General features: G+C 35.7%; 1 protein-coding gene across 1 annotated transcript in view; it reads right to left on the bottom strand.

Moving 5' to 3' along the window:
- LOC107691985 (proprotein convertase subtilisin/kexin type 6-like) overlaps positions 1 to 10,438 on the bottom strand; it is an 83,013-nt gene that overhangs the window by 35,207 nt on the left and 37,368 nt on the right. Inside the window, exons 7-9 of the mRNA XM_016490856.1 lie at positions 7,249 to 7,421; positions 4,861 to 5,073; positions 1,155 to 1,255 (exon numbers count right to left, since the gene is read on the bottom strand). Coding sequence (XP_016346342.1) covers positions 1,155 to 1,255; positions 4,861 to 5,073; positions 7,249 to 7,421 — 487 coding nt within the window. The remainder of the gene's footprint in view (positions 1 to 1,154; positions 1,256 to 4,860; positions 5,074 to 7,248; positions 7,422 to 10,438) is intronic.

Raw genomic sequence — 10,438 nt, 5'->3', positions numbered from 1 at the left:
TGCAGCAGTGGAGGACTATTATTCTGCTGCGTGATACTGCAGAAGAACTGATGATGGCACGGTTTGATCTTCGGCTGACCAATCAGCAGAAAGGGGCATTTAATTCCTGCCCACATGTAGAAATCGAATATTCAAGCTGTTTATTCATTTTTCCACCCATGAATGAAAAACGAAAATTTAAGCTGAATTTTCGTTTTTTTGGAAAAAACAAAAAAAAACGAAAAAGGAGCCGTTTTCTAATTTTTCTACTTTCAATATTAAATCAAAAAACGAATGATCGAATGATACACGGATTAATCAGCACTGAACTGACTTGAGCTGAATATTGACAATATTCTCTTTTTAGAGCTGCTTTACAGCAGAATTTGAATTTATCTCATATTTGAAGACGTTTACATCAATGCTTCCGTTATTTCTCTGTTTATTACTTTGAAGCTGCTTTGAACAGTATGCATTGTATAAAGCACTACAGAAATAAAGGTAACAAAATTGGATCCCATTGGATGTGCAAAGAAAGGCATGTTTTTCAAAATATCTTCTTAAACAGGTTTGGAACAGCATGAGGGTGACTAAATCAAGCGTAGCGTTAGTTCTGGCAGGTCACGTTAGTCAAGCTCGCATCAGCTGACTCTCAGCTGATCCCCATCTACCTATAGGAATACGACACCTATCTAAGCGTTCATATATAAGGTCCCTCAGTATTATCAGCAGTTTTCGCATTGCTCAATGGCTAATTACCCTCCTCCATCCCCAGCTCCTCCTCTGTCAGTCGGGATTCAGCCTTCTGATTCTCCTTTGAATCAGACTAATTCTAAAATGTGTACATAAAATTATTGAACTTTAACAATATCTGCAATACATTTATGTTGATTCTGTTCTGTTTATTGCTGTTATTGCTGCTCTCCCTGCTCTCATTCATGCTGAAGATCATGCCCAGAACAGAACCATACCGCCAATCCAAACTGTATGCTAATTGTCAATCATCTTTGACGATAGTGGTCTTGACAGAAATTATGTCAGAAATGTCTCTTTAAGCCAATAAAACATTAAATATAAAAACGGAATATAAAGAAGCAGTGCAGCTTCCTGCATCTGTTTTATGGAAAAATAATGTCAAAATTGTGGAAAGTGATGAAGGGGAACGGAAAACTGACTTTGCCTCCAGAGCGAGAGCGATGACACCAGCCACCATGGGTGCAGATACAGAGGTGCCTGTGTGTCCATCAGTACATCTCTGCCGCAGGTCTGTGGTCACCTGGTACCAGAAACACATAAATACAGAGCATTAAGGAGTTAACAACTTCAGTTTAGATGCAGCAACGTGGACATGGATTTTCAAATTTTGTCCTTTAAATCTTATTAACAGGTACAGCAGGTCTTCTAGATTAGCATGTCTTCTGTTTAGGCAAAAGGTCAAGTCCTCCTTAATAAAATGAAAATTTGCTGAAAATGTTCTCTCCCTCAGGCCATCCAAGATATAGATGAGTTTGCTTCTTCATGGGAACACATTTGGAGAAATGTAGCATTACATCACTTGATGCTTTGCAGTGAATGGGTGCCGTCAGAATGAGAGTCGAAACAGCTGATAAAAACGTCACAATAATCCACAAGTAATCCACGCCACTCCAGTCCATCAGTTAACATCTTGTGAAGTGAAAAGCTGTGTGTTTGAAAGAAACTAATCCATCATTAAGACGCTTTTATCTTCAAACCGCCACTTCTGGCCAAAATGTGAGTCCATAATCCATAATAGTCAAGTCAAGTCACCTTTATTTATATAGCGCTTTTAACAATACAGATTGTGTCAAAGCAGCTTTACAGTATTAAATAGGAAAATAGTGTGTCAATAATGCAAAAGGACAATAGTAAACACACAAATAACACTTCCTCCAGTGAAAAAGTCCACCTCCTGTTGTCCTTTCACATCAAAATCCACCCACATATTTGTTTTGAACTGTTTTTGCTTGTAAACAGTGCTTGATCTGTGCATATTTCTCTCCTGATTCAGGCGAGACGACTTTCACTGGAGAAAGCAATATTATGGATAAAGGACTCGTATTTTAGCTAGAAGCAATGGGTTTAAGTTTAAAACATCTTAATGATGGATTTGTTTCTTATAAACATGCAGCTTTTCACTTCACAAGATGTTAACTGATGGACTGGAGTGGTGTGGATTACTTGTGGATTATTGTAATGTTTTTATCAGCTGTTTGGACTCTCATTCTGACGGCACCCATTCACTGCAGAGCATCCATTGGTGAGCAAGTGATGTAATGCTACATTTCTTCAAAATCTGTTCAGATGAAGAAACAAACTCATCTACATCTACATGTCCTAAGCGTGAGTAAATATTCAGTAAATTATAATTTCAGGGTGAACTATTCCTTTAAAACTTTCAGCTATCGTCTGAAAGAATGCGCTTCCGTGACTGTGACGGGACGAGCGGTTTTCTGCAAAGTGCTCTGTAAATATTTCGGCGTTCTGGTTTTCTGTGAAACAGCGGGTCACCCACAGAGCTGCTCTGGTAGCCGCAGGCAGAGAGAGCGAGCGCTCGAGTGTGTCTTCAGTCAAACATGAGCTTGATTACACTGGTGTTTCTCAAAAGGACAAACATGAATGGGGTCAGTGCCACCGACGAGGTCCCAAGGAAGATGCTGAGATTGGAGACACATGCTCTTGTGTGATATGGGTGCGTGTCAAGGGTTTATGTCCGTGTTTAAAAACAGCGGTTAGGAAATAAACAAGACAATACTAGACTTTTACATTTTCTGAAGACAAAATGGGGGTCTGATGGCCAAACAAATATTATATTACTAACTTATTAATTTTAAGTTAAATTGTGCTTTGTTGGTATAATAATGTCTGCTAGAATGTTAAAAAATGTTCAGTGTTAAATACTTTTAAATTGTTGTTTTGTAACAGATTTTTTCTTTGAAAAGCAAGACAAAACAGTAAAAAGCACATTTTGGCTATTTAATTTGTGCAGTGGTGAAAAAAATTGGCAAAATACATGGAAAAAAAAAAAAACTCGAAAAACCTTGTTCGGTATTCGGCCTTCGGCGCAGTGTTTCATTTTGTTCGGTTTCGGCTTCGGCCAAGAGTTTTCATTTTGGTGCATCCCTACATAACATACAGCCTGCAGCATGATTTAAAATATCACTCAAGGCAGTTTGGGATGATTTCCACACTGAAGTTTTTCTAAAGTAAACTTTTAGCATGAGTAATAGTAATAGTAATGCTCCACAAATAAAACTACAACATTCATGCTTTAAACCTTATATAAAAACATTTATTTTTACTATATCGTTTCTAACACTAAACAAAATGTATGTGAGAGAAAAGAAGAATCCTGTCATGCATGTGTAAATGAGCTCTTAAGCCCTCAACTACTAACCAAACACCAAAAGAAAAGCAAAAACCCACAGTAGTCATTCTTAAGGATAATGTCATAATCTGCGCTGCTGGAAGAGAAAGCGAATTCACAAAAAAAACCTAGATTCTCTTTATCCTCTTGATAACACCCTGCGGTTTTCCCTGCGTATGGGTGCCAGACCAAACATTTAGCCCCAGTCTTTTTTCCAACCGTCTCATTTCATCAATAGATATTTGTGGAAAGAGCCAAACAACAAGAGCTCAGCTGTATTAGCAGGCTGAGCACCAGGATCTGGGACAGAAGATGACTGAGTTTTGGCAGATTGCTAGTAACATGCATATACAACAACATTTCTGGTCAAAAGATGATAAATCTCTGCGTCAGTGTTGGGATTTCTCAACCCTTTTTACACCCATAAGGCAAAAAAACCCCACATTTGAATGCTTATAAATCTAACAGCACATCTATTTGGACAAATGGTCAGATGTTTAATACTTAAAAAAGGAGTGAAGGAGGAAAGAAAGGAGAATGTGTCAGAAATAATTGAGATGAATTGTAGGACACAATATGTGGCATCAAGAGAGCAAATGACCCAATAAAGCAGAGAACACACTTACGAGGCCGAAAGCAAGACGAGGACAAAAGGTTGAGTAGATGACAGATGGAGAAGACAAATGGAGTACACAGGGATACACGCTTATCTTGGAAAACAAGATTTTCTTGTGCTCTTTTGAAATTGAAAAGCTCAATCTGTTCCAGTGCATCTCAACCGGTTTTGCCTCAGGGCACAAGAAGCATCAGAATAGAGCAGCAAAATTGATTATTGTATAAAGTAAAGAAAATGTCCTAAATATTATTGAGTTGCAGTGTTTTACTGATTACCATGAGATGCACAGGCCCAACAATATGCAAAAAAATTAGGCTGAATAGGAAAACTGAGTAATTAAGTCTGTCACAGTCAACAATTAAGAAGAATTAAGACAATAAATTAATACATTTATTTAGGATGCTTTAAACTGATGAAAAATGACATTAAAGACTTTGTCAGTTAATAACTCAAATGAATGCTGTTCATTTCGAACTTTGAAAAAAAAAAATAATTTCAGCATTGATATTAATCAGAAATGTTCTTCAGCAGCAAATCAGCATATTAGAGTGATTTCTGAAGGATCATGTGACACTGAAGACTGGAGTAATGATGCTGGAAATTCACCAGGAATAAATAACATTTTTTAATGTATTCAAATACAAAATGGTCCTTTTGAATTGTAAAAATATTTAAGAATATTACTGTTTTTTTGCAAAAAAACATAAGATTAAATGCAGCCTTGGTCAGCAAAAGAGTCTTAACCTTAATTAAATATGGAAATACTCTATTAATTGTCGAATTAGTACCGCTCCAAAAAGCCTTGATTAACATTCTAAGTGGTTTTCAGGAACAAATGAGCTTTGCTGTGGTGGTCTAACAGATGTCTATGTGACTTAACTATTTTGCGGTCGTAGAACTCTCCGCTGCTGAACGTGGTGGCAAGGGTGGAGGAACAGACCTCCAGGTACCAGGGCTTGTTGCCGTTTTCCGTGCTGCTGCTGACGGAGATGGTGTAGATGCTGTTGGTGTAGCCATCGCAGGAGCAGTGATCGCCCTGCCGGCCCCCGTTACCAGACGCCCAAACAAAGATGGAGCCAAGACCCTTACGGCCCTGCAGAGACACATGATAACACGAGCGTTGATTTAGCATAATTTATTCACTATTAATATATATGCATTAATATTTTGAATGAGCTTTCATTTTAATGTTAAATAATTTTTTTTAGTAATTTTGTTAATGAGCTTTTGTCATTATTTTTGTTTTTAGATTTTATTAAGTTTGTTTTTAATATTTCTATTTAGCTTTTTATTTCAGTATTAGTAATTTTAGCACTTCCATTTATATCTAAATTTATTTATTAAATTTTTTTTTTTACTTTCGTTAACTTTTTTTAACGTTTTAAAACATTTAAAAGGGTGGTTGACTTTTTTTCTAGGCTTGATTGTGTTTATGGGGTGCAGTCTAACATGAGTTAATGCTTCATTTAAAAAAAACTCATTATTTTTCTGATGTTGATTTCTGAAGCTGATGATTTCCTGCTTTTATGAAGCACCTCCATCAGAAATACGCGATGGGCTCTGATTGGTTAGCTGGCCCAGTGTGTTGTGATTCGCTAGATTTGCTAGTGCACGTCTAAAGGTCACACCCTCAGCGGCATGTGCTCCAACTGTATTGTAAACAATGGCGTCGTCAATATTGCTTATCAATTTGAGCCTGAATGAGACAGAGGATATTAGTGAAGAGGATCACACAGAAGAACCTGTGCAAACACACGGCTCTTAATGGTATGTTTTTTGTTTGTTGTTGTCTCATACTTTTAGATATGCTGTTATTTGTAAATGCTACTGCTTATGTTAGCTTTCAATATACGGTTTTATCCTCATTAAAGCTTTAATACAGCACGGCAACCACATGCGCATCCATGTTTAACACTTCTCATAGCTATGTGAAAATAAGTGTATAAATGGAACAGTTAATTGTTTGAGCTGAGCTGATGATCTGAATGCGAGAGAGCAGAGCGTGTGCAGAGCAGGGGGACGCAAGGAACAGGATTGAGAACCACTGCTTTAGAACATTTTGAAACTTGTGAATCCATTAGAATCGTTAGTAGACAGAATCGCAATTCATATATGAATAGATTTTTACGTGCACCTCTAGTTTTCTCTTCTCTAAAGCAGCGCAGCATGGCCTCGCCCCCTTTGTTGCACGTTCCCGGGGGCAGGGTTTATCTGGGTTTGTTACATCACGAACCCGGGAAGTAACTCGTTGTAGTCCTTACGAGCCGTTTTTGTAGGCATTAAACTGCCATAATTTTAAAAGACGTTTGCATTGAACTTTCAGTGCTGCAACTTTGCAGATATTGTTCATGCTCAAACAGCAACATTACACACTAACGTTAAAAAAGTAAAATCGCAATCAACCATCCCTTTAATTTAATTTTTTTTTCAATTACTGAAAATAACAATGCAATAACAACACTGCCTCTAGCAGACGGATCACTTAAAAAAAAAAAAAAGACAAGATTAACTACTTAATATTCCTACAAAACATAAAACTATTATTTTAAAATTATGAGATTTACAAAATAAATCCTAAATATTTAACCCACTAGATTTTGGAAAAACAGACATTAGTACATGGTTAGACTGCACTTTAAATAATTTTATATTGAATTTCCTACAATAATAACAATATGATGATATTTTCACTGTTATAGTAATAACAAAAAATTACTCATAAGACTTATCATACTGCCCAGACCCTGACAAAACCATCATAACATACTAGTCCAGATCAGCTTTAGACAATATCTTCTCTTCAAATGTTGTGGTTTCAATTAAGTCTTAAATTTAACTACTGCTGTCAAATGATTAATCGCGATTAATCGCATCCAAAATAAAAGTTTTTGTTTACATAATATATGTATGTGTACTACTGTGTATATTTATTATGTATATATAAATACACACACATAGAGTATATATATATATTTTTATATTTACATGTATATACATTTATATATTTATATTCTCATATTTTATATTATACATAAATATATTTAATATATAAACAACACATTTTTCTTAATTATATACTGTACATGCATGTGTGTGTATTTATATATACATAATAAATATACACAGTAGTACACATACATATATTATGTAAACAAAAACTTTTATTTTGGATGCGATTAATCGTTTGACAGCACTAAATTGAACAAACCTGACAATGACAGTTACTCAATGCTAAATTCCCATTTGTGTGCAAGTTTGAGACAACAACCTTTTTAATTCCCAGTTCAAAGGCTTGTTTGGCCAGAGGCCCCGGCCCATCCACGGTCTTCCCGTCATCGTCGGGGCCCCAACTGGCACTGTAAATGTCGATGTAGTCTGGCCTTATTCCCAGAGATTTGGCCTCCACCACATCAGTCACATCTCCATCAAGCATTCGGACACCTTCGAGAAAAAGTTCATCCAAAAACGAACAAATACAGTCATTGTATAATCAAGCCAATGTCGTTCCAAACCTGTATTATTTTCTTTTCTCTGTGAAACTCAAATTGAGATGCTAGGAATAAGATCCAAGCTTGCATGCAACATAAACAGATGGTGATTTACACAGCCAAGATCCAAAATGCACCATGAAAGTGACATAAAAGTAGTGCACTGTAATCCAAGTGTCATTGAGCCATATTATAGTTTTGTATGAACTGAATTCCCAGACTGACCTCTTACAAAGATAAATGCTATTCAGGTTTTCAAAACATGCCATTTAGTGTCCAAAATGCAAGAACCAACAGTGTTTGGGCTTTAAACCTGGCGCGACTCATCTAAAAGTGCCGTTTTTTATAAATGCAATGGAGCAAACGGAGACTGACACACAAACCCACACAGAAACATATGCCATATGTTCACTAATGAACACAAAATTTGCAATTAAAGTCTATTGTACTCTGCAGCAATGAGATGTTTCCAAATGCCTTGACAATCTGCTCTTTCTCCTCCTTCCATTATTGAACTACAGCTTCATTTCCTTTACTAGCTCTTTATTCTCAAAGAAGAAAGCCTTTGTATTTTTTTTCATAACTTGAGAGAATAGGTGTTAAAAAAAAGTCTAGTATCTATGCAAGTCATTAAGCTGAAAATTTTATCCAAAGCCTCTACAGTAAATCTTTTACTTCTTACATTTGTAGGATTTACTTTGAAACAATTTTTACTCAGAAAATTCTAGTACATCTCACAAATGATTACAAAGAAATGATCTTGATCTATGATCTATGGCAGCTTGTTTCCACCATGAGATAACAATAAAAGAGGGTAACTGCAACTTTTTATCTCATAATTATAATTATAAATAATTCAGACTTTTTTGCTTGCAATTCTGAGTGTTTTTTTTCTTTCTCACAATTGTAATTGTGAGCTTATAACTAGCAATTTTGACAAATAAACTCAGAATTCTTAGAAGGAAAGTCTGAATTGTGAGATAAAGGGTAAAAAATTACCTTTTTATTTTTTGTGGTGAAAACAAAATGAAAAAAATAATTACTCAGAATACTCTAAGGAAAAAACACAGAATTGCAAGAAAGTCAGAATTTTAAATTATTTTGTGGCATAAATGAACTTCCATGAGTAACACAATAAATTAAACAAGATATTTGTAAGTAGAAAGACTGAAATATAGTATTTTCGTGGAAAACATACTCCAATGATCTTTGTTTACAACTTTGAAAAATAAATTTGTACGGTGTAGTTTTATGTGCTTTGCCCAACGGCACAATAGTAATAGTTTAAGTTCAAACCTACAACCTCTTAGCTACCAGCCAAGATCTTTTATGGACTTCTGAAATGAGCAGGCATAATGAATCAGCTTAATTCAGAGAGTCAATAAGTCTGCCATAATATAATAACAAACATGTGTGTGTTTGTTTTCCAGTGCGCTCAATGCGCTATAGTGTGAGAATGTGTGTGCGTGTTATTATTTCTAACACCATATGCGCAACACGCTGTACGTGACAGAGTTTTCCTTCCTTGAAACACCTCTGAGGAAACACAGGAGGCTCAAAACTTCTCTATCATTCCTCTCACTTCTAACAAGCTGCATTACACCTCAAATTGATTCCTCGACTTCTCAAACAGCACCGAGTAAACACTTTTCTGAACCGCAGAGCAGGAGAACTAATCATTTCTACATTTCTTATTACAGTTAAAGGACATGAAGTTCTACATAGCAGCCAAAGCGAGGCCGCTCAGATTAGAAATGTCATTAGAAGGCGATAAAGTCATTGGCTTGAATCTGACACGTATTAGCTTTGGCAGCGTTTCAGTGCCCAAAAACAAAAATTCTGATGCTTTTAAAAAAATCCATTTAACAACTTTTGTCCGTCATTAGCATCAGACCCATTTGATGAGAAATTGTGTAGGAGTAGCGAAAAAACAATGTGATCACTAGGTGGTGCATACAAGATTGTGACCAATTTAGTGAATTAACCAGCAAAAGCTATACTTTTTAAAACTGTTCAAAATACAGTACATTATAGGAGGAGAAGTACTGACTGCTAAATTATTGACTTTAACTGGTATCCAATGAAAAATAAATCAGGGACCTGTTACCACAACTTTAAAAAAATGCATGGTTGCAAGTAGGGATGCACGATATTATCGGACTGATATCGGAATCGACCGATAATGGCTTTAAATGTAAATATCGGCATCGGGCCGATATGAAAAATTATGTTGATATGTCTTGCTGATAAGAGGAATATATTAACTCACATGTGCTCAGGGTGTGCTAGCGATTAGATCACGTCAGCAGTGTGGCTCATTCTTGAAGCAAAATTTTGTCTGAATGATGATTAGATTGGCTGTTTTGATAGCTGCATTTAAACTCAGAATGCACGTACAGAATGATGCGTTCCGTGTGTGATAGAGTAAACAGTAATAGCACGTGCAGCGGCAGCAGCGGCAGCCTCCCCCGGGTCCTAACGCCCGCTCAGTAAGGAGTTTTAATTCCGTAGGAGGCGCTGTTGGCCTACTTCTAATAAAATGAAAGCAAAATACACAAATAATATTTAGATTGTTTCTGATTAGATAAAGCAGTAATTGATGCCATAAAATCATGTTTTGATTTAAAGGTCAGAAGCTATAGCTTACATGAACAAAAAAAAAAATCAGAAACATGACACTTAAATTAAATAATTTTATATATACCGATTTATTCATTAATGTGTAATATGTTATATTTTTTAAACAAACTATGAGCGCTAAAAGATTTTCAGGATTTTTACAACTCTTTTGCTTTAGACCATCTACTAATGTTAAATCTTAAAATAAAACGTTAAGGTTACTACTGCATCTTTCTGGGAAAAAAAAATATGCTGCGATTGATATATAGTTTATTTATAGTTATTCTCAAAGCTTCAATGTACTGTCATTATAAACTTCATTATTGTTTATTTAATTCTAACAAATAAGTT

The sequence above is a fragment of the Sinocyclocheilus anshuiensis genome, unplaced genomic scaffold, assembly GCF_001515605.1.
Source record: "Sinocyclocheilus anshuiensis isolate Anshui unplaced genomic scaffold, SAMN03320099.WGS_v1.1 scaffold426, whole genome shotgun sequence".
NCBI lineage: Eukaryota > Metazoa > Chordata > Actinopteri > Cypriniformes > Cyprinidae > Sinocyclocheilus > Sinocyclocheilus anshuiensis.
This window is presented reverse-complemented; position numbering and strand designations above follow the sequence as displayed.